General features: G+C 41.1%; 1 protein-coding gene across 4 annotated transcripts in view; it reads left to right on the forward strand.

The window, feature by feature from the left end:
• The first annotated feature begins 17,266 nt into the window (after positions 1–17,266).
• Positions 17,267–25,364, forward strand: part of Mid2 (midline 2) — a 98,567-nt gene continuing 90,469 nt past the window's right edge. For 2 of the 4 annotated variants that reach the window (XM_021153072.2, XM_021153074.2), the window contains exon 1: positions 17,469–18,037. In XM_021153072.2, the coding sequence (XP_021008731.1) occupies positions 18,034–18,037 (4 nt within the window). In that variant the 5' untranslated portion in view covers positions 17,469–18,033. Of the gene's footprint in view, positions 17,404–17,468; positions 18,038–25,364 lie in introns of those variants that run through there. The other 2 variants (XM_029473304.1, XM_029473305.1) reach the window with 2 other exon arrangements.

Genomic DNA, 25,364 nt, shown 5'->3' on the forward strand with positions numbered 1-25,364 from the left:
CTCATGTACCAGCGTGCTTGCTTTCAAATTTATGGCTTCAGTCTTAGTCAGTGTTCTAGTGCTGTGAAAAGGCACCATGACTACGGCAACTCTTAGAAAAAGAAAGCACTTAATTGGGGGCTTGCTTACAGTTTCAGAGGTTTAGTCCATTATCTTCATAGCAGGGAGCATGGTGGCATGCAGGCAGAAATGGTACTTGAGAGTTCTACATCTGGATGGAAAGGCATTTGGAAGAGAAGGGCCACTGGGGCTGGTTTGGGCTTCTGTAACCTCAAAGCCTGCTCTCACAATGTCATACCTCCTCCAACAGGACCACACTTCCTAATCCCTCTAAGTAGCCTCATTCCCTGATGACAAAGTATTCAAATGTATGAGCTTATGGGAGCCATTCTTTTGAAAATTTTTTAAAATTAATATTACATCTGGATCACAGCCCCCTTCCCTCCTCACTTCCCAGTCCCACCTTATAAGTTTGTCCCCTATTGCCCCCCTTCTCTGAAGTGAAGGGGTCTTTCTTTTTATTAGATTTATTTATTACCTTTACAACCAACTTATCAGCCCTTCTTCTCCCCCCAGTACCTCATCACCCAAGCCCCCCCCCCATTCCATCTTGCCATCCTCCTCTGAAGCCCCTCTTTGGGTGTCACCCTCCCCTTCTCTGTGCATCAAATTACTGTGGGACTTGGCTGGCACAGTCTCTATGGGAGCCATTCTTTTTTTTAATTAGATATTTTCTTCATTTACATTTCAAATGCTATCCCCAAAGCCTCCTATACCCCCCCACCTGCTCCTCAACCCACCCACTCCCACTTCCTGGCCCTGGCATTCCCCGGTACTGGGGCATATAAAGTTTGCAATACCAAGGGCCTTTCTTTCCACTGATGGCCAACTAGGCCATCCTCTGCTACATATGCAACTCGAGACACAGCTCTGGGTGGTGGTGGGGGGGGGAGAGGTACTGGTTAGTTTATATTGTTCCTCCTATAGGGTTGCAGACCCCTTTAGTATGGGGGCCATTCTTATTCAAACCACCACAGCACCTTTTTCTTTCTTTAATTATTCTCTCTCTCTCTCTCTTTCTCCTAAATAAATACTATCTGTTCTATTCAGTCTGTATAGTGTTACTTCTATATACATGTTTTCAGGACTGACCATTTGGTATTGTATAACCAGTTGATGTGCTCTTCTTCCCTGGGGAAGATTATTTCTTTAGCCCTCAGAATTCCTTCATTGGTTGTAATTATTGTCTAGGATTGAGATCTTATGAGGATTTTTCCCTCATCCATATTGGCAGGAATACTGGCATTGTCCTTGTTTAGGTGATATTTAGGCAGCCATATTGGTGAGACTTTATGGGTGGATCTTCTGATATTCCTTGAAGATGTAATTTCACAGCAAATTTCTTGTTCCGTTGCTCTTGCAAATCTCCCAGCCCCTTCTTTTCAATAATCTCTGAGCCTTAAGTAAGAGACTTGTATTGTAAATGTATCAATGGGTACTGGGCCCCACAACACTGTTTCTTCTTTTCTTTTTTCATTTTTGGATATTTTCTTTATTTATATTTCAAGTGTTGTCCCTTTTCCTGGTTTCCCCCCTCGTCCTCCAGAAATACCCTATCCCGACCTCTCTCCCCAGCTTCTATGAGGGTGTTCTTACACTCACCCACCCACTCCTGATTCCCTGCCCTTGCATTCCCCTACACTGGGGCATTGAGCCTTCATAGGACCGAGGACCTTTCCTCCCATTGATGCCTGACAAGACCATCCTCTGCTACATATGCAACTGGAGCCATGTGTACTCCTTGGTTGGTGATTTAGTCCCTGGGAGCTCTGGGGATCTGCTTATCTACTTGGTTGATATTGTTCTTCCTGTGGGTTTTTCTAACAGTCTTTGGGAAGTTTCCTTGTTGAAGGGCAAGCACTCCATTTATCTGTGTATACAAGGACAGATATTTAGAATGTAGTTAGGGATTATCCTGGCTTAGTAAAGTGATGTCCATAGGTTCTCCTATGGGTAGTTGGCTAGATTTCCAGTACCAGGCATCATTTTCCTCTTGTTGAGCAGATCTTAAGTCCAATTAGAAGGATGCTGGTTACTGCCAAGGCATGCATGCCACTGCTGCACCCTTATGACTATGTGCCATGCTGGTCCTTGTGGTTCCTAGGCATCATAGCTGGGTAGGACTGATGTTTTCTCCCCATCTTTTGGAAGCTTGCATGGTAACTTCTGATACCAAGAAAGCTACTCCTCAGGGAGGAGGCTTTCAGGCCCATTCCAGCTTGGGGGTCCTTAGGACCTTGTGTCTAAAGCACATAGTTTCTTCAGGAATAACTTTCTACCTTCAAGGAACAACTGCGGGCAATAGCACTAGCTAGCCTTTGGGAAATCTCTTTGACTACCCTGGCCAATAACTCAGAAAAGTGCTTCTCATGCCTCGTATTAAGGTGTTTATGAGATGATCTTCTGCTCTAGATAGGACCTTGTTACTTAAAGTACATATATATATCTATACACCAACTTATCTAGGTAGATAGTTAATAGTATGATCCTTTATGACTTCTTAATAGTTATTATTGTTATTCTACTATCCCACATGATTTTTTAAAAAAAAATTAACTCGCTCTTCCTTCCCTAATTAGAGCCCCTTGCTGTTTTTCCCTTCCCTGACCAGACAGATCACGAGTATAGTACTTTTGTTATTTTCCTCTTTATTTCCCACCCCAATGGTCCCATTTTAATTTTCTGATTTCTGTACTTACATCAGGTTTGGAAGTTAAGACACATATTGTGTTCTTTTTGTTTGTAATCTATCTTGGTGGACTGAGCTACAGAATAGATTATGTATATATCTATGTGTGCATATGCATGGGTTTCCATTCAGATAAAGTTCTGTAAACGTTAATGTACATATAGCTCAGTATTTCTAAATCATATTCTCTATATCAAGCTGTACCTATATTAAAAGCAATGGCTTTGCACCAATCCTTTAATTCCAACTAAGCATCACAGGATTTATTTTGTTCTTTCTCTGTTCTATATTGGTTTATTAGTGATGAAAGATGAGACTCCCATTATCCACAACATATTAGTCTTTTGTTTGTCTTTTCTTCTTCTTCTTCTTCTTCTTCTTCTTCTTCTTCTTCTTCTTCTTCTTCTTCTTCTTCTTCTTCTTCTTCTTCTTCTTCTNNNCTCCTCCTCCTCCTCCCCTTTGAATGTTTCTACTTCTTCAGTGCAGTAAACAAAGTAACACCCTTCAGAGATGCCTGTATTCACACTACTAGAATTTTTGAACATATTATTTTATATGAAATAATAGATTTTCACACATGATTAAAGATCTTGAGACAGAAAGATTGTCCTGGCTTATTTGTGAAGATTTAATGTACTAATGAGGGTCATTCTGAGAAAGGGGCTACAAAGAAGATACAGAAGCGAATGTGATCTTAAATACAGTGGTGGTGAAATCCTAACATTGATCCAAGCTTTAAGATGGAGGAAGAATCCATGCAGCAAGAAATGAAGAGGATCAATCAAAAATTCAGATGACAGCAGATGCTGGCGAGGATATGGAGAAAGAGGAACACTCCTTCATTGTTGGTGGGATTGCAAGCTGGTACAACCACTCTGGAAATCAGTCTGGCGGTTCCTCAGAAAACTGGACATAGTATTACCGGAGGACCCAGCTATACCACTCCTGGGCATATACCCAGTAGATGCTCCAACATATAACAAGGACACATGCTCCACTATGTTCATAGCAGCATTATCTATAATAGCCAGAAGGTGGAAAGAGCCCAGATGTCCCTCAGCAGAGGAATGGATACAGAAAATATGGTACATTTACACAATGGAGTACTACTCAGCTGTTTAAAACAATGAATTCATGAAATTCTTGGGCAAATGGAACTAGAAAATATCATCCTGAGTGAGGTAACCCAGTCAAAAAAAAAAAAACCACACACATGGTATGCACTCAGTAATAAGTGGATATTATTATCAAAATATCCAAGATAAAATTTACAGACCACATGAAGCACAAGAAGGAAGATCAAAATGTGGATGTTTCACTGCTTTTTAGAAGGGGGAACAAAATACTCATAGGAGGCAGAGGGTAGGAGGGACTTGGGAGGAAGAGAGAAGGTAGAGGGGAATTTAACGGGGAAAGAATCATGTACGAGAGGAGATGGGGATGGTATACAGTGGGTCAGGAAATTGAACAGAGGTGCGTAGCAATGGGAGATGGGGAAATGGGGAAAGCAAGAAGCTCCCAGGACCTAACAGGGATAAGATCAGCTGAAATGCCCAACAAAGGGGAGGGAGAACCTGTAGAGACCATATCTAGAGGTTAAGCAAGGTAGGGGAGGGCATCACCCATTCATCTCTAAATTCTTAACCCAGAAGGGCTCTTGTCTAAAGGAAATACGGGGGGGAAAAGTGTGAAGCAGAAACTGAAGAAAAGGCCATCCAGAGACTGCCCCACCTGGGGATCCATCCATTATACAGACACCAAACCCAGACACTATTGAGGATGCTAACAAGTGCTTGCTGACAGGGGCTTGTTATTGTTATCTCCTGAGAGGCTCTGCCAGAGCCTGACAAATACAGAGGAGGATTCTTGCACTCAAACATTGGACTTAGCACGAGGTCCCCAATGGAGGAGTTAGAGAAAGGACTGAAGGAGCTGAAGGGGGTTGTAGCCCTATAGGAAGAACAATAATATCAACCAACCAGATCCCCAGAGCTCCCAGGGACTAAACTGCCAACCAAAGAGTACACATGGAGGGACCCATAACTCCAGCTGCATAAGTAGCAGAAGATGCCATTTTCTGGCATCAATAGGAGGTCCTGTGTAGGCTTGATTCCCCATTGTAGGGGAATGCCAGGGCAGTGAGGTGGGAGTGGGTGGGTGGGAGGGGGAGCACCCTCATAGAAGCAGGGGGAAGTGGGGATGGGATAGGGGGTTTCTGGAGGGAAAACCAGGAAGGGGATAACATTTGAAATCTAAATAATAAAATATCCAATAAAAATAAAAGAAAATATTTAATAAAAAATGCAGAGAATCTCTAGACACCAAGAAGTATAAAGACATGTATTGTTTCTTAGCACCTCCATAAGGAATCAGCCATCTTGAGACCTTAACTTTAGCTTAATAATACTAACTTTAGATTCCTAATTTTCAGAAGTATAAGGTAATAAGTTTGTGTTGTTTTCAGCCATAATACTTGTCATTTTGTAAAGCTATAATAGGATACCAATACAATTAGCTGTATGGGGTTCCACTCTCCTTTTTTTCTTAACCTCTCTACCTCTGTCTGGCCATTCTGTCTTTTTTCTATAGCTACTTTTCTTCTGTCACATGTAAGTGTTGATGTTCTCCAAGATTTGGTCCACAGCTCAGGTCTCAATTCATTGTGCAGCCTCTCCCTTGATTAATTTATCTCCCATCATAATTTCAGTGTACCTGCTTGTATCCACTCCTGTCTTACCAGCCTTCACTTTTTCTGAGAATCATCAGAACATCATTTTTCAGCTCAATTCTGGCTAGTTGTTCCAGAGCTTAAGTCCAAAGCTGAGCTTGCCATTCTTTCCTATGTCCTAATTCCCATGCTCCTTAAAAGGTGGGTCTTCATTCTGCACTCTGCTTTGAAGAACTTAGTGGCACTGCCATCCCTTGTGTACAAACAGAAACCTGATTTTTCCTTCACTTATTTTGTTCCAATTCTACTTACATTTTAAATCCCTTTCATATATGTGCCCTCTTAAGTCCTTCCTACTTAACTAAGTTGTTTTTGAACATTCCCCTTGCTTCAGTCCCCATCCCTTTTAGTCTATCCTTTCCATAGCTATTTGAATATCTACTTTACCATGCAAATGTCATTATGCCAAATCCACATTCATAATCATTCAAAGATTCTGAATTGCGTTCATGGTTCTGGAAATGTCACATGGGACTTTTATGACCTATCCTATGACAGCTTCATCACCTTTTCTTCATTCCACTCCAGATTCAGTCTGTGTGCTTACAATATCATTACTTTATTGAAGTTATCATATTCTCTTTGGTTTTTGAGATACCATCCCATCTTTCACAAACACCCTCCTTCCCCTAGGTAACTTCTATTCTTCTTTTAGACTCATCTCTCTTATTACCCCCTTTAATAATATGACTTCATTTTACACATTCTGCAGCAGCTTGTAGCTATTCTACTTTGCTGCTTTATAAATTGTGTGTTTATTTGTCTTTCCCTTACAAAACCATAGGCTGCTTCGGGGAAGGGATTTAATTTACATTGGAAAGCTAAACCCTAGAATAATGACTTTGATTTATAGTATGTAAAATAACTATGATAACCAAACAAATTGTTTTATAGTCACAGGTACATATCTTATTTTATTATGTAAGCATATATTGAAAGTTCTTTGAAATGAAATATAAGATTGCTGTATTAATTGTTATATATTTTGATATATTTCTGCTTATTCTGTCTGGACTACATTTTTCAGTCTTTGAAATTGAGATTTTCTTGGAAATTTGAAGTCCCTTCTAGATAACTGACTTCAGTGAATAGATGAGTGGTTTCTCACAGTAGTACATACTTGAGTTCTTTTTCCTTTCATGAAAATGTTTCAGGAATTAGAGAATTTAAGGGTTTGGAAAGACTTATGGACCCTGTTTTCAGTGATTCTCACGTCATCTAAATCAACTTGTGAACAAACATATTCTCTGCTCCAACCTCAGAACTATAATACAGTACAATCTGAAATTAGTATTCATTAAATTTTCTTCAGTAAGTTCAGGTGAGCAACCTTTTTTTTTTTTTTTGTCTCCAGAAACAGCATCTCTGTGTGGTTAGTCAGTGATGGATTCAAACTCATGAGCATTCTGCCTCAGCTCCTCATGTTCTTGGATTATAGTCTTTTGACATCACATCTATATAATAAGTTGTGAGGACTCAATGTGGTCTAGTCTTGTCCCCATGGTCACTTATTCTCTGTGTTGCAGTAGGTTCTCCTCCAGGGTCAGTGGACATTCTAATCACTGATAGTTGGCTTGGTTAACAATCCCAGGTATGGATTCCTTCTGATTGAGAGGATCTTATGTTCAATTAGCAGCTGTTTGTTACCTACAAGATATAAGTGCCACTGTTGCACCACTGAGGACACCTTCCCAGGCCAGTCATTGTTGTGGTTCATAGACTTTATAGCCAGGTAGGACTGCTACTTGCTCCCCCTCTCAGCAGCTTGCATATCACCTTAGGATACCACGAGAACCTCAGGGAAAAAATTTTCAGGTCAGTTCCAGATCAGTTTTTCCAAGCCTGTTTTCTTTTTCTTTTAAAGTGTATTGTTTTCAGCTAAGTGTCTTCAAATCCTGTAAGGCAACGAAAGGCAGTGATAATAGGCCATATTGTTTTGGGAGACTCCTGTATTCCTCCTATTGTTTCCAAGACAAGACAGGGAATATGCACCCCTGAAATCTTAATAATATGGTTTCCTGAACGAGAATGACAAAATGTCAACAGTAATTCATTTGCCAGTGTGACAATCCCACAAGATTCTAACCCTACATTAAGAATTACAGATTATCAGTGGCTGCTGAGAGAGAATTAGTTTCTTCCAGGTAGGCCCTTCTGTATAATTTTTCCAATCCCAAGTGTTCAGCTCTGAACTGATGTATATATAAGCAAAGCTAAATGGACTTGGTATGTATGTATGTATGTATGTGTATGTATATGCTTACAAATAAAATTTTGTGTGTGTGTGTGATGTGTAGATTCAGTTCTCTATATATTAATATCTCAAAAATTGCCCCCAAGCAAATCTGAATGAAACAAAATAATAAAGAACTACAGTAATAAAAGCAACCTGTAATTTCTAAAATATTAGGTGTGATAATAGTAGCTTTCAAGTTTGAAAAGATTTGTGTAGGTCCTAAGGTATCTTGAGCCCTATCTGGTAGGCAGTGTACCATAAGAAAATATTTACTCTGCTTGAGACAAAGTATTTCTGAGTAGTTGACCATCTAGTTCAGGCTGGCCTCAAACTCACTATCCTCCTGCCCCAGCCTACTCAGTGGTCATATAATAGGCTTGTGCCATCATACCTCATTCTCAAATTTTCATTTATGAAAAGCTAATTCTGCACTCAGTGAGATGACTCTATTGATAAAAGCATTAGCCATGAAAATCTACTGTCCCAAGTTCAGTTCCATAGAGGAAGACTAAGGAAAGAACTGACTTCTGAAAGGAGTTCTTTGACCTCTACATATGTGTAATTCCAAACATACATCACACACACACACACACACACACACACACACACACACACACACACACCTAGCTCACAAAGAATAAATAAACTAAAGAGTATTTCTGGAAGGAGTGCTGAGAATGGAATAGATACAAAACTAGGGAAGAAACCAAAAGGATGACTATAGACACCAGATATGTGATAAGGTGATAAATTTTGAGCATTACAATAATTTGATATGGGGTGCATGTTCAGATTAGGGGAGAATGAAAGCAGATTTTAGGTTTCCAGCGTGGAAATAACAGAAGATGTCAGTAATTGAGGAGGTGGTATTAAAGGACTAGGCATTTCACTTTGGACATTCTCATTCAAACCACAACATACAACATTGCACTTCTTTTCTCTTATCTCATATAGTAGCTTCATCAAAAAGAAATCAAATTTCAAGTTTCTTGAATACTGAATCCATTTAATAGAGAATCTTAGAATTTTTATTGCACTGAGATTGACCATTTACCAGATGCTAGGCATTGTACAATAGCCATCACTAAACAAGACAGACAGGACACATGCCCTGGGGAGCTTATCATTGACATTCAGTGTAGCACACTGCTTAGGGGCCAGGGTGTAAATCCTGGAACCATCACTAAGCTGAGAATAAATTGACTGAGAATAAATTACTCAATGATTCAGTTTTCATTTCCTCATCCACAAAATGAGTCAATTAGGGATTATTGTCAATAGGTTATTGTACAGATTTAAGAACTTAATGCATGGTGAGTGTTCAGAACAGTGCCAAATATACAAAAAAAGCTTAATAAATGTTCCTTATTATTTGGGTGTGTGTGGGAGGTTGGAAAAATCAACAATCAAGAAAGTAACATTTTAGGATAGGAACAATAAAAATAATTAAAATAGCTAGATTTCAAAGCACTGAAAGCAAATTGGTGTGTAGCTGCTTTAGATAGTGACATCATAGACAATAATGTTTATGTTAAATTCTGATTAAAAAGGGTTAGTCATATGAAGATATTTGTATTGTTTGCTTCATATTAAACAACTTTATTACTTGGTCCAAATCTGCCACATTTTCTTTCTGAAAGTAAAGTTTTGTTGCTTATGTATTGCTGATGTTACTTATGGAGTAATTGCAGAGCTGAGTAGTTGAGATAGAGTGTATGTCTCAGAAAGCCTGAAATATTTCCATATGCCTACTTCAGAAAAAAAGGTTTGGTTATCTCTGTTCTAGGCAGAGGGAACATCACATACAGAGGCTGTAATCATGGGCCACTGTAGAGTGCTCAAAGACCTAAAAGACATACTGAGATGGGTAAGAGCAATAACAATGTGTCTTGACTTCAAGCCAACTTTTATTCCACTGGCCATTGCTTTGCAAATTCAGTCTTCCCCCTGCCTTTCTATTTTTTGTTAGACAGGGTCTCACTATGTATCCCTGGCTGGTCTTCAACTTTTGTGTAGACAGGCTAGCTTCAAACTCATAGAGAACTGCCTGACCTTGATTCTTGCATGCTGTGATTAAAAACAGGCAGTACTAAGCCTTATCACTCCCTTCCCTTATAATAGCTGCTCATCTTTAGTCTTTTAATTTAATATTAATACCATTCTCTGCTTTGTGTATTCCTAAGGATCAGTGTATCATGGATATCCATGTGTATTCATGTGTGTATGCATGTTAATGTGTATTCAGGTATATATGTACATGTGTATACATGCATCCATGTGGAGGCTAGTTACTTAAACCTTAGATGTTACTTTTCATGAACCATCCACCTTATTTTTTTTTTTTTAAGACAAGAGTCTCATTAGAAACTTTGGATCCTGATTAGGCTAGGCTGGCTGGCCAGTAAATCCCCAGGGACCCACCTGTCCCCACCTTTCCCATACTGGGATTAGAAGCATATGCCACCTTGTCCAGATTCTATGTGGGTCCAGAGATCAAATTCAAGACGTCATACTTGCATGACAAGCATCTTACCAACTCATTCATCTTTTCCAGATTGTCAGTTACCTGGGAATACTTCTTTGAATTCAGAGCAACTCTGTCCACCTACTGTAGGTCACTTTACTCTTAATAGGTCTATATTAACAGGATTGCTGTCTTCAATTTTTGCCTTGTTTTAAATATTTATTTTATCGCTATCCATGTTTAGTTTGCATGTACATTTGCAGACCAGAAGAGGGCATCGGATCCTATAGAAGATTGTGAGCTGCCATACAGGTTCTGGGAATTGAATTTAGGACCTCTGGGAGAGCAGCAGTGTTCTTAACTGCTCAACCATTTCTCCAGCCCCCTCATTACCTCATTTTAAATTTGCATCCTGCTCTACTTCATTTCACAAGTGAATCTTTTGATTAGTATTAATAAATTTATTAGTATTAATAAATTAAGATTAGATCTTAATTTAATGTTGATCAATATCCAGTGCGCGCGCGCACACACACACACACACACACACACACACACACACTCCTCTTTTATCTATATGACAGTGCTTCCAAAACTGTTCTTTCAAGGTTGGGTATTGTAAGATGTGTTTTACTGTGGTGTTAGAGATGGGATTCACTGTCTTACACATATTAAATAAGCATTATACTATGGACTACTTTGCTATCCCCCTGTGATATGATAACCAGTGGATAGACTATAAATGTTTCATGGTCAAACATGTTGGGGGGAAATATTACACAAAGGACAAATAGATTTTATTTCTGACAGAACTTAGAGTCTTCAAATGCTAATATGTGCTGTGAGTCATTGAGATAGTCTGTAGCATTTTTTTTTTCTTACACGTGTTTGACCAACTCCTTCCACCCCCCAAAATATCAGTTCATATCTTAAGGGGCAGTAGAGTTTATTACAGAGCCAATTTAATAATTAGAATATCTGCAGTTGAGGCTCTGAGTCATGTGTCTGGCCTCCCATCATGAGCCTGTTGTGACTGTACTAGTTCTGCCAAAAGAGTCTCTCCATATTCTCACTATGGATTGAAAGTTAGGGTAGATCTAGCTCAGGTTGCAAAGGTCATCTCTGGACCATAGTCTTTCATCAATTTACTTATATTATGTGGCAAAACTTAGCATTTATGATCCAGGTACTGTTTGATGTGTTGGAGATAGACCAGTGATAGATAGGCAAAACTCCCACTCTCATGGAATGCATATTTGTGTCTGTGCATGAATATATGAGGGCATAAAATAAACACATGTGCTGTTTTTTTATCTGGTGATAAGTTTCCAAAATAAAAAGAACTAGGGTGCTGGAGATGGTGCTACTTTAGGTGGAGTGATCAGAAAGGATTATCTGATCGGGTGCTATGTAATCTAAGAGAAGACATTGGACAGACATATGGAGAGTGGGAGGAAATACAATTTGAAAGAGAGGTAAGAGCATGTGATGTTCTTGGGGGTGTCTAAGAGTGGTGTGTCTTTTCTTTTTTTTAAAGATTTATTATTTATTATATGTAAGTACACTGTAGCTGTCTTCAGACATCCCAGAAGAGGGCATCAGGTCTCATTACAGGTGGTTGTGAGCCACCGTGTAGTTACTGGGGATTTGAACTCAGGACCTTTGGAAGGGCAGTCTTACCCACTGAGCCATTTCACCAGCCTCCGTGTGTCTTTTCAAGGGTATCAGAAGGCCAGTGTGCTAGGATTACTGTGGGCAAGGATGGGAGTTGTATAAGATGAAGTTGGAGAGTTTGGTAGAGAATGGCTACAGGTCTTCTATAACTTTTGCAATTTGCAATTTCTTTTTTTTTTTAAAGATTTATTTATTTATTATATGTAAGTACACTGTAGCTGTTTTCAGACACTCCAGAAGAGGGAGTCAGATCTCGTTACGGATGGTTGTGAGCCACCATGTGGTTGCTGGGATTTGAACTCAGGACCTTCGGAAGAGCAGTCGGGTGCTCTTAACCACTGAGCCATCTCACCAGCCCTTGCAATTTCTTTTAATGGCAATGAGAGGAGACATAGCTTGTAGCAGGGGTTGAGGTTTTAAATGATTAGATTTCCATTTTGAAAGGATCACAGGTCAGAAGTGGGAAAATGAAAACCTGACTAGATTACCAGTTAGATGTTGGGCACTGGGGCATGGAAAGTGTCAAGGATGGCATGCCAGAGTCTGTTTTAGGTAGCTGGGTGATATCACTAAATTAAATGGAATGGGGATAGAAAGTAAGAGGTCCTTTTTGGCCACATTCTTAACATTGCCTATTAGGCAGGCAACTGGAGCCGGAAAGCACTCAGATTCATGTGAGAGCTTGGACCCAAGGGAGAGATCTGAGATGGGGAAATAAAACTGGGTATATGAATCACACTGGGATCCATCAGTATATGGATCACACTGGGATCCATCAGTATATGGATCACACTGGGATCCATCAGTATGTGAATAACACTGGAAATCATAGGACCAGAGGGTCTCCCACTGAAGTGACTATTTATGGAAAGGGGAGTCCAGACCTGCGCTCTATGGGATACAGTCTTCAGGGATAGAAAAACAGGAGGAAGAAACAACAGAACCCGAGGAACATGTAGTGAGGTGGTAGGAAAACCAGGAAAGGTGTGTTGTTGTGGAAGCCAGACAGTAAGTAACTGACACTGTTGATTGGGAAGGCCTGGTCGGTAGTAAGATTTAAATTGGCCCTGATGGCACATTAAACCTCTAGGACAAATGCAATGCAGAGAGCAAACATACATGTTTATTAGAACAACTCAGAAAAGTTATAAAACATGAAAACGGTAGCAGAGTGGAAATGAAAGAATAAAATGCACCAGGCACACGCTATTTCTCCACAGTAGGAACATAATTATTTTGAACCACTCTCTTTCAAGCAGACTATGGAGTGCATTTACCACTGGAGTTTTAGAACAGTGTCCTATTGACGAGACTGTGCCCAAAGTGCTTTTCTTCTCACCATCCTGTTAAGAGCTGCTTGGTTAGAGAAGCTTTTGGTCAACCTCTGAATTTCAGACAAGTAACTGCTTCTTTTGAGAGCAGTGTAAGGTCCCCTTCTGCAGAAGCAATGATGTTCTTGTACAACAAAATCACCCTTCTGTGATTTTTTCCCTTGTGGAACAGACTGGCCTCTGTGCTGTTCTCTGAAGACAGTATCTGGAGCCACTCCCTCCCCCTTACATTCTCAGTTGGAAAAAAAAATAGCCCGATGAGCTGTCCCTTTCATACTGCAGGCCTGTGGTGCGGTGAGTCAGCTTCAGACTAATTCAATTAAACACCTCCAGCTGAATCTGTCAAACATTTTTTTTTATGGGCCCAGATTTATTTTGTTAATAGGATCAACATATGTTATATACAAAGGTAACCATTAAATAATTATAAACAAATAATTTCATCACATACTCCCAGCCAATTTTGCATCTCATGCCAGATACAAAACATTTACTTTAATAAATTTACAGTGAGCAATTTGCATAAAACCTTTGAAAATGGGGATATTTTCAAAGCAGCTGCTTATGTGATGTGATTAGCAAAATCTCCCCATCCCCCACTCCCACCCACACAAGCCATTAGTCATTCCTTTGAATTAATACATTGAAGGCCTCTGTTAAAATTAAAATATTATCTCCTAATAGAGAGACAAATGAAGCTATTAACATTTAGCTTGAGTTAGTTGATTGAATTCCTTAATCACTTAGCAAGGTCCTTTGTAAGGAACCCAGCAGCTGTTAAGTCGTGAGGAGGGGAAAGGAAAGGTCCAGAACATTCCCTAGGGAGGAAAGGCAGGGTTGGGTGTTTTGTGCAGGGCTCTTAAGCCAGAGACTCTTTCTGAAGCACTGGAAACTCAGGTGCAGGGGAGATGGACTAAAATACAAAGGGTGGGATCATTTCTAATGGGTGAGAAAAGCCATTAAAATGAAACCTCCTTTACTGTTAGCTCTGCCAAGATGGAGCTAGCTTTGTTCAGGTACACCCTAATGAAAGTGGTCACCCCGTTATGTTCTAGAATAGTCTTCACTGCACTGTGGGGGATCTTACCAAGTGAGACTGTAGTGCAACTGAGTTCTCACTTCAATTTGTGACTCATTCTTTTTGTAGTCATACCTTTTGTTTTGTTTTAAACTAAACTATCAAAAAGCTTTCCTTTTTTGTTGTTGTTGTTTAATTTTAGTGTTCAAGATAGGGTTTCTCTGTGCATTCCTGACTGTCTGGGAACTCACTCTGTAGACCAGGCTAGCCTCAAACTTAGATCCACATGTCTTTGCCTCTCTAGTGCTAGGACTAACCACCTAGCATACACCACCATGCACTACCCATAAAACATTCTTAATGCAAAATATGCAGTTATTGAAAGATCTCCATACAAACTAATCTCAGTTCTAGGTTTGAATCGTGTACAAGGTGTTACCAGGCTCTGAGATCTATCTTTCACAGGTAGAAATAATCTATAGTTGTCCAGTGTGCTTCTTTCTTTCTTTCTTTCTTTCTTCCTTTCTTTCTTTCTTTCTTTCTTTCTTTCTTTCTTATATGTAAGTACACTGTAGCTGTCTTCAGACACACAGGAAGAGGGCATCAGATCTCATTATGGATGGTTGTGAGCCACCATGTGGTTGCTGGGATTTGAACTCAGGACCTTTGGAAGAACAGTCAGTGCTCTTACCCGCTGAGCCATATCTCCAGCCCAGTGTGCTACTTCTATCTTTCACTTTTTAACAACATATACTTTGCCACTTTAACCACTTTTTAGTGTTCAATTCAGTAGCATTAAATACATTCACAAAACAAATTATTTCTAGAAAAATTTCAAAAATCCAAGACAGAAACCATGTACGCTTTAAATGACGTTTCATTTCCTTCTCCCACTGGTCCCCAGCATCCTTCATTCTACTTCCTATCTCTATGCTCCTTACCCTTTAAATTTGTTTCTAAGAGGTCAATAAAATATTTGAGAAATACAAAACAACATATACAGTGCTGGATGCTTACCTGTCATGGTTTGGGTTTGAAATGTCCCAGCAAAAGCTTATGTGTTGAAGGCCAACTTGCCCCCTCTGTACCAGTGGGTGTTCCAAGCAGGTCCTTTGGGAATGAACTGAATCATAGAGGCTTTAACCTCATCAACTGATTTGTCCATTGATGCATTCATGGTTTAAAGGACTATTGGGAGGTGGTGGAAACTAGGAGCTGGGACTTGGTTATAGGAAGTAGGCCCTTAGGTATGTGCCCTTGAATGGTATACTGGGACTCTGAACTCCTGTTCCTTCCTCCCTCCCCGTCCTCCCCTCTCCTCCCTCCTTACTGTGAGGCAAGTTCCTTTACAGTCCCATCATGGTGTGCTGCTTCCCCATAGCCTCAGAATCAATAGGACCAGTGATTACAGACTGAAAACTCTGAAATCATAATCCAAAATCTTTCCTCCTAAGTAGTCTCTCAGATTTTCATCACAGTAGCAGAAAGTTAACATTGTTTCCTTCCTATGCCTGTCCTCCAGGTAACCAGTGCAATCAACTTTAGAGATATCTTTACTGAGAATACTTATTTGTCCACAAATATCCCTACTTCCCTTTTCACACTACTAGATGTATCGCCCTTAGTTTCCTGCTTATTAAACAGCCTGGGTCTCTCCACAGGCAGACTGACTCCAAACAAATGTAAATATAGATGCACACACACAAAATATACATATATAATTATTTTTAATATTTGTGTGGTGAATTTGCCCAGCAAATCAGCAGACTTCTGATTCACGAACTTAAAAGAAATCAAGTGTTTTATTCAGTCAAAGGTCCTATGGTATAGAATTTACCCATCTGACCTTGTCCAAGAATACAGTGTAATCTTGTTAACCAAATGCAACACATCTCCACTGTTTTACTTCCCATTTTCCTGATGATTAGTCATGTTAAATATCTTATTATCTGCTATATTTTTTCTATTTTTGAAAAAATACCCATTTAAGTTCTCTGCCCCTTTTAAAACACATATTCTAGATAGTAAGTCCTTATCATACATATATGGTTTAAAAACATTTTCTCCCATTCCCAATGTGTCGGTTGTGTACTCTGCTGTGTAGGTGTTGGTGCTATGTAGTCTCATTTGTCTGGCTTTGCTTTTGTTGTCTGTGCTTTGGATATGACACATTAACTTTTACATCTCTCAGTGCTGTACTTCCTTTTAGGTAATGTGGTTGGGTTTTTCCCTTCATTTCCACTCCAGTGTTCTCTAGCAGGTTTGTTTAACAGTGCTGTTGGCTGACTGCTATTGGTTCCCTGATAAGACACACCCATCAACCTTCATTTTTTTTTCTGGATTTGTTCCCAAGCACAGTAAAATGGGAGGCCCACGTGAGAGGGGCTGTTTCGGATTGCTTTATTCCTTCCTCATTTTGAGCGGAGCTAGAAAGAGTATCCTCTGAGGTGGCTTCCTTCTCTCATCTACCTTTTAAGTGTGTGTGTGTGTGTGTGGGGGGAGGTGGTAGTCTTTGAGCCAGTGATAGGTTAAAAGACAGGCTGTATCCAGACCAATGGGAGGATCCTGGCTTCCAAATGGATCTTATTAGGGACATTGAATTCCTGGATGGCTAGCATCTGCCTCATTGTCCTCTTGGCAGTGACCCTTTTGTATTGGTCAAGGATCTGAAGGTGCAAAAGAAACCTTACCCCCTATACTTTTAGTGGCTTTAATCCACCTGAACAACTTGTGCCCAACTCCAATAGAACATTGCCATTCTCCCTTTGTCAAAAGAAAAAAGGGGTTGGGTTTCCTTCAATTGTCTGCCCTTCTCTGTCTCCTCCACTATTTTTGTTTTACTCTCTAGTTAACTTTGCATACAACAGCTTCACCAGTAGGACCTGTGAGGAGGATCCAGGCACACTCTTTTCATTGGCGAGTGCAACAGCCTTCTCCTTGCTCTGATCTGGGGGTTTGTGGATGTAGAAGGGAGGTGGGTGGGTGAAGAGTTTGGCCACAGTCTTCCTTCTGCGCTTCACACACACCACCGGGTCGTGGACGCGCAAACACACACACCACACACACACACCACACCACACACACACACACACACACACACACACACACAAACGCGCGCGCTCGCGCGCCTGCTCAGGCCCCTTCTCCCTGTGCCTTCCATCAAGATGACAGGGTGCTGGAGAAAAGGCTGCTGGAATCAGCTGGTAGGTACAGTAGTAATCTGAACCCCACCCACCCACTGCCTTTGCTTGCTCGGGTTTCTCTGGTCACTCCTGCCAGGGGAGAAAACATGTAAGCGCGCCTCCAGAGGAGGGGCACGGGGAGTTGGGAGTGGCGGGGGCAGCGGAAGGTGAGCCTAGGAAGGTGGCCCAGCGCCCCTTCTGCCCGGCCCCTCCCCGTGCTCCCGTAGGGTGTCAGCCTCGGCTCCGCTTGCCCCCACTCCACCCTCCTTTCGAAGGGATTGCCTTTTTTTTTTCCTCTGCGGCGGCGGAAATGACAGTGTGGTGCTGCGGTGGTGTCATGGTGCTGCCTCTGGACCGAGAGGCGAAAACTCTTTAAGTTTAGCCCGGGAGACCTAGACGCGGGAACGTTGCGGTCTCCGTGCTGTCCCCCGTGGGGCGCGCGGGCTGGCGGATCCCGGCTGTTGCGCGGCGGCGGCGGCGGCGGCCGCAGCGGCGAAGGCGGGCGGCGGCCTAGAGTGGTGGTGGCGGCGGCGGCGGCAGCGACAGCGGCCCGGGAGCTTGCACGGGAGCCCGAGCCAGCTTGCTGCGGAGGCCAGCGAGCGCCCGGCGCTCCCCGGCGCGCGTAGGAGATGGCTGGCACCCGGGAACAATATGGGTAAAACGCGTCCCCTCGCCGAGGCCCGTGGGGTGGTGGTGGTGGTGGGGTGGGTAGTGTCGCCGCCCGCGCCGGGCTTGGCCCCAGCTGGCTCCTGCTGCTCTTCAGGTGCCGCCGGGGCTGGAGCTGGCCGAGGACACTTGGGCTTGGGGGGGGGGTAAGAGGGGGGAGACGGGGTCCAGGCGGCAATGGCAGGGCCCCGGTTGTCTGTCACACTGTTGTGACCCGGGCTTCTGCCGCTGCCCTCGTGGGAAGGAGTTTGCACTCCTAGATCCCAGGCTGGGGAATGGCCCGAGGCCTCCCGCTTCGCCAGGCCGAGCAGGGAGAAAGCAGTGGAGCGGCTCTGCTCTCGTGGCGCCTAGGCGCAAGTCTGGGAAAGGGCGCAGCCGCCTTCCCACGCTCCCGCAATCCACGGCGTCCTCGGCCCGGGCGGCGCCCCTAGGTCGGCGGTTGGCTCAGTGCTGCTGGCGCAGCAGCCTGAGATTCTGTGGACACCCTGCGAGCGGGAATCCAGGGAGAAACTTAATTCTCCCTCCCCTTTTCCTCCCTGCTGGGGAAACGATCTTCAGGTCTCTGTCTGGGCGGTTCTTTATTTCTGGCCTAGCTGTGAAAGCAGCCCCGTAGGGGGGAGAGGGAAAACTTGAGTGTGTCCATAGGACACACTGCGACTGAAGCAGGGACAGGGGAACCTTTTCCATTCCGGGCTCGTAAAAATTACTGGAACATTACTGGTGATGAGCTGGCTTGGGTTGTTTCGCACTTCACGTGCAGCATAGTATTTATTTATTTATTTATTTATTTATTTATTTAAGAGGCATTTCGATTTAGAGGAGGAAATTAGGATCCAGGGATGGTTGAACTCTTCACTTTCCCCACTCTTCCACACTCCTTAGGTACTGTCTCTATTCTGCCTCTTCTTCCTGCCTCACATTCAAGCCCCCACATCTCCCACCAGAGTTCCTGCACTCTCAGCTTTTCTCTGTCAACCTGTGCACATCCCAGCAAAGCAGCTTCTTGCTTTTCTATCACTTTGATTTTTTTGGGAAGATTTTGGAGGGTGGGGCTGCTGAATGGCATTAGTTGTGTGTCTCTAAGGAGGAGTATTTATGAAGCAAGACATTGGAAACTGTAATAGTACACAACTATTGTGTGGGGATTAATTAATCCGATTCTCGATTTGGACCACAAGGGCTGACTTTAATCCCATTCCATTTCCTCTCTGAAATCGAATCAGATCTCTGACACTATTCCAATAGAAGATGGAGTTGCCAAATGGAGAGTTCACATTCTTGCTCACTTCTGCCTGGGGAGCTTTTGCTGTACCCTAGATTCCTATCCCAGCATCTCCACCTTTTTTTTTTTAACCTTCTCCTCTCTGCTCATCACTGCCCCAAGGGAGAATCAATCTTTGCTATTTTTATATATTCCTGCTCAATCAATTAGCTTAACACAGACTCATAATATGAATTAGATTTCTCGTGATTGTTCCTTACAAAACTCGTTTCATGTGGTTGAAACACAAGCCTGGAAGCCAAGAAGATCAGAGAGTTCATTCCAGATGTGACATTGCATTGGCTTTACGGCCTTTAGACATTTGTATGACCTCTTTTTCACAGTTGCTGCACTTGCATAAAAGGCATAATATTGTGTACTGGGTATTGTGAGTATTGGCTTGGTCCTTTGAAGATAAAAGGATTCTATAAACCTCAGCATTATACTCTTCAATGAAAGCACTTCATTTATCCTTTATTGGGTTACTGGATTGACTGGGTATAAATGGGAACACTAATTTACAGGAACCCTAATTTGCCATTATTAGTTCCCTTGAGATTCAAATTGTCATTGTAATTTAGATCTTAAGTCAATTTGTTTCATAAATGTATATGCAACTGAATGGAAACATATATACAATTAGGCATAGAAAGTAATGGTGATGATTTTAAGTCGAGTCATAAATCATATTGATTACACTTTACCCTAACAATGTGAGTCAGACTCATTTGAATATTCAACCTCACCCATTTTTTTTTAGTCTACATGGGGGAAGTTAGTTAATGACCAATAAAAGTGACATAGATACATTTAGGTCTGGCTATATAAGCACAACTAGCACCTAGCAGCAGTGAGTCAATATTTTTCAAAGCACCTTTAATGTACAGAAGCCTCTGCTGGCTGTGTTGAGTGAGGACCTGCCCTTGACCCATTATTTTGGGCTCATATTTGCCCAATGCTAAACTCTACTTACAGTTCCATGGCTCCATGGCTAGGATGCAGTCAGGGTGTGTGATGTGTGGAGTAGGGAGAGAGGGTTATGGCACATGAAGAGCTGTCTCTCCAATTTACTTTCATGACTACTGGGATTCCTGCCTAGCATGTTGTACCTTGCAAGACCACTTTTGAGAGGCACTTGCTGCAAATGAGTGGCTTGGTTGCTTCACAAACATATCATCTGAACAGCGCAAATTGACTTAGATAAAATTGGTTTGGTTAATCCCTCCTCTAAAAGCAGGGCAACTTGCTCCAACTTGCAAGTCTTAAAATAGTGCCAGTGGAGTGTCATAATTGCATCCAAGTAGTGTTCTGAGTGGTGAGCCTTTCCATTCTCTCCTCCCATAAAATCTGCTGACACCACAATTAGGAAGGAAACTACAGAAGAATGCTTTTTGAATCATTGGCTTGATGAGGAGTGAAGAATACTGTCTCTGGTTGTCAGGTTTCCCTTAGAAGTAGACTTTCTCTTCCTTAACATGGATGTAGAGCCCCTAAAGACAAAGACAGGGATGTGGCACACAGTTATGTCTCAGATGGCAGTTTTTAGAGATAACTACTTGTCTGTCATTCAGTTTTTATAGAGCTTGCTAAATTTCTAGATGTTAGCAATGGGACTCAGCTGCTAGAGGAGGCCCGAGGGTGTCTGAGGGTGCTCCAATTCCATTTAGTATTGACTTTTTGTTCTGTCTTCTGTGCAAAAGAAAGCTGTGTCTATGACATGCCTCCTTAAGCAGAGGGTCCTGACTCGACACACTCTATCATTAAAGTATGAGGTATGATATGTTTATGATGGATAGAATAAGACACTCACTTAAATTTTTACAGTTATTTATTTGTGTGAATGTGTGTGCATATGAGCATGCATGTGTGCCATAGAATACAAGCAGAGGTTAGAGGAAAACTTGTGGAAATCTACTCTTTTCTTCCACTGCATCAGTGTTTTGGATCAAACTCCAGACACCAGTCTTGGTTGTCAGCAAGTTTACTCGCTGAGCAGTTTCACTAGCCCTAAATATAGTCACTTTTTTGAAAATTGGATACAAAGTATGATATTGTGCTGTGTGTATTTCTGGATCCTCAACAAATACAGTGTTCATCACTGAGCGGTAACAGAGGAGGCTAGAAAAGTGCTTCTCTGTGTGTTGAGTCACAGCATCAAGTGAGAAGTTCAGATGACTGGGGTGGCAAGAAAAGACAATCCCACTCTATTGTCTGCCCTGTGCAGACTATTAGTGCCCCTTCTCACTTCTCACCTTCAAGGGCCAAGAATCCTGTCGCCATCCATTTTCATAGATTAAAACTGCAGAAAGTTTTCTGTGGACTGTAGAAGGCTGTGCTCTGTGGCTTTTTCTGTCTGCTACCTTTTTTATCTTTTTTTCTTCATGACCATAAAATCACATAACATTTTTGATAATCAGACTTCCAGAAAGCCTATAAACATGGCAGAGGCATTTGGGGAAAAGAAGTGACACCATCCCACCATCACTTTCTCCATGTGCTATTTGTCTGAATAGAGTATATACACTACGATGTTGGTTTAGTGTAACTGGGTTAGAAAAGTGTGGGTTCTTGTTTCTCCACCGCACCCTGACTGCCTGACCTTGGGCTTTGTCTTAGCCTCTTTCTGCAGGTCAGACTCCTCTGGTTGATGATGAACAGTATCCTCTGGCTCTGAATCATCCTCTTACAGAGACCAGATGATCTGATAAAAAAAAAAAACCCATTCTATAATGACAACTCTTCCTGAAACCTAAACTCCTAATATTTTGCAATTTGCTCTGATAGGAACATAATGTGCAGGCATGGAAGACAGTGCTGACTTAGGAGAGCAAAGTGTGTGTGTGTGTGTGTGTGTGTGTGTGTGTGTACAGTCCAGAGATAGAAAAATGGTTTATAGTTCAGATTCCTCTATCACTGCATCTGTAGCCTTTTGTTCAGTGTTGCTAGGATCCATGCGGTTCCCAGGAGAGTGGAAGCTTGATTTTCAAATAGGCCTCTGTTTTCTGTCTCTTGTTACTGATCAGAACTTGGGGTCCTCACAGCCTAACATTCAATAGAGTGTCCTACATACATATATTACAAGTTTTATTATAGAAAAGTAGAAATGACTGCCCATCCCAGTAGGACACTAAATACTTTAAAAATCACCAGATTTAAAAATGCATCATTGAAAAAACAGAGGATTGGAAGTTCAGTCTTAAAATGGATGAAAATTTGCACTAGTAGCCTAGGTGAATAAGGTTCTTCTTCATTTGTTCCTCGGGCTTATAGCTCTGCCAGTGTAATCTGCATTATGAATCATACTTAAAATTCTTGTCAAATATTTTAAGTTACCTCAGCAAATCCATTTTTGGTTACCTTGATTAATCATTTTTAAATAATATTTTTATTCTGTGAAATCTTTATACATTTTACAATGTATTTTGATCACACTTTCATTAATCTTTTGTATTTTAGGCAGATTGGGACTTTTGGTCTTGTTATTTTGATATTCATTTTAATATTTATGATGACTGAATTATATAAAATGCTCAAAGTGGTAGGTTTAGGAGCCATTTATTAGAGGGGAATAGCATTCAATTCTTGAACTATAAAATACTATGTAGGCCTTAATGCCTATTAGTCAGGAACTGGATCAGTTCTCTGTCCTAGCCAGTAATCAACCTCCAGTTCTGAGGTCTCTCAATGTATGATGACAGCCTAAAAGAAAACACTAGAGGGGCTGGAGAGATTGCTCACTGGTTAAGAGCACTGACTCCATTCCTAGCACCCACATGGCAGCTCACAGTTGTCTGTAACTCCACTATCTGACACCCTCACAGAGACATACATGCAGGCAAAACACCAATGCACATAAAAATAAAAATAAATGAATAAATTGTTTAAAAACAAAACAAAACAAAGAGAAACTAGAAATAATTCTTCCCTCAGGAGGACCATATGGGAAGCTAAATGTTAAGACATGTGAGCATCAGTTAGAACTGTGGTTTTCCTGGGATTGTGTGGAAAAGTATGACTGCTTTCTTTCATGTCAATTACATTTGTGATGAATTTCCAAGTGTTTCTAGCTTGTCAAAAACTGTTCTGGGTGTATCATATCAGGTATGAATGCATGATGTATGTAAATGTAATTTTAAAACAGGTTAATTTATCTCCTCATGGGATTGTCACAAGAGTATATGCAGTGCATACAGTGGGGGCTTCTGATCTAAAAGAGAAAGAGGCTATGGTTCAAAGAATTTAAATATTTTACCTAGCATCATAAGCTAGTACTGTTAGATAGAAAACTTTAAGAACACTTTAGTAAAAGAATGAAAGAGTGGTTTTTAAATATATATGTAACTATACTATATAAATAGATACACTATATAAATATATTATTATTTTAACTAATTATAGTCATTGACTACCTACCTAACCTCCATTTTGCCTTCTATTCTGAGTTCTCATCATATAGAATATAAAGAAGTTTATGCATTGGCTACCTTTATGTCAGATTTCTTTTCTTACAGCTGCTGTGGAACCCAAGCTGGCTTTGAAATAATTATGTAGATCAGGATGTCCCTGAACTAAGTTGTGATCCTCCTGTCTCAGCCTTCCAAGTTCTGGGCTTACAGCCATGTACGAACATTCAAGGATCTTTTCTGAACTTGAATGAGCCATCTACTTTTCAAAATGTTCTTGGATTTGGCAGTTTTCTTTTTCAGGTCCAGAAGCAGTTTTCATTGGTTGAGACTCACAAGGCATTCCTCTCCCCTTTAGTTGTTCACTGGAAAGTTTGATAAATCTCCCTGAGGTACTACAAGTAAAAACATCTACTACACTTCCCATTAGCTTAGACAAAGGACAGCCATACACCTTGCCCATCTCTAGTTGTCTTGGTGGCAGTGCTTACCACTTCTTAGCCTTCCTAGTTACTTTGGTAAAGAAGAGTCATGTTTTGAAGAGCTAGTTTATAGCATCCAAGATATCTTATTTGCATGGTAATAAATAGAAAGAACTCTATAATAATAGGATATCTGATCTAGAAGGCATCTTAGAGGAATATCTGGTGATTCTAGTTCAACTTGAACAGCATCTTGCACTTGAAGAAAGAGACTAAGCCAGGACTTGTTTGTTCCTACTCCAAGGAAGATGTATCGTTTCTGGTATTCTAAGAAAAGTCTCATGGGAAGTTAATGCTAATACCCTGAAAGGTTAAAGCTAATATCCCAAAGAATATTTTTTGTATTATTTTTAAAGATAAAAATCTAGCTCTTTTCTCAATCTATAGAACAAAGGTCAGGCTTAGTTTCATATTTGTGGCTTTTCTGGGAAGAAGGGTAGACAATAGCTCCCCAGGGAGAGAGTAAGAGTCCAGAGCATACTCAGAAGATCTGGAATGTGAAAACTAGATAGGCTATTAGCTGTTGGGATAAGTAGGCATTTAGTTATGTTCAAATGGCATTTGAAATAATAGAATTCTGTCAAGTGCAGATCACAGCTGCTTGATCATAACTCTTGATCAGAGTTAGCTAATGCTAGATTTGGAGGGCAATACTTGAATCAATTTTTCATCTTGTAAGTGCAAAACGTGTTATGTTTTGAAATCATAACCACTTTCATTGAAGCATGTCCTCTTCCTTTTAGGTAGGAGTGATGGTGCATGACTGTAATTTAAGCACTGAAAGGCAAAGGGAAGAGGATTGAGCTTAGTCCAGGTTACTCAGTGAGCCTCTGTCTCAAAAGAAAGAGAAAGTGGGGGAGGGAGAGGCAAGCTCTTTTTGCGTTTCTATATAGGCACACAGCATTTTAATGCCTCACCAATAAGTCTCCTTTTGTTGGTAACCTCATCCTTCCCCTCTCTTCCTACTTCTTAAAAAAGCTCAAACTGAAAAGAATAGACTGTGAAGATAAACTATGCAGGACGAATCTTCTAGTAGAAAGAGCAAAACCATACATGTCTGTTTACACACCAGTAACTAAATTATTTGGAACGGAACTCCAAAGGTTGTAGGCATAAAGATAGTTATTTCTTGATATGTCAATTGTTTCTACCATTTTGTATATTTCCTTA

Source organism: Mus caroli, chromosome X (genome assembly GCF_900094665.2).
Source record: "Mus caroli chromosome X, CAROLI_EIJ_v1.1, whole genome shotgun sequence".
Taxonomy (NCBI): Eukaryota; Metazoa; Chordata; class Mammalia; order Rodentia; family Muridae; genus Mus; species Mus caroli.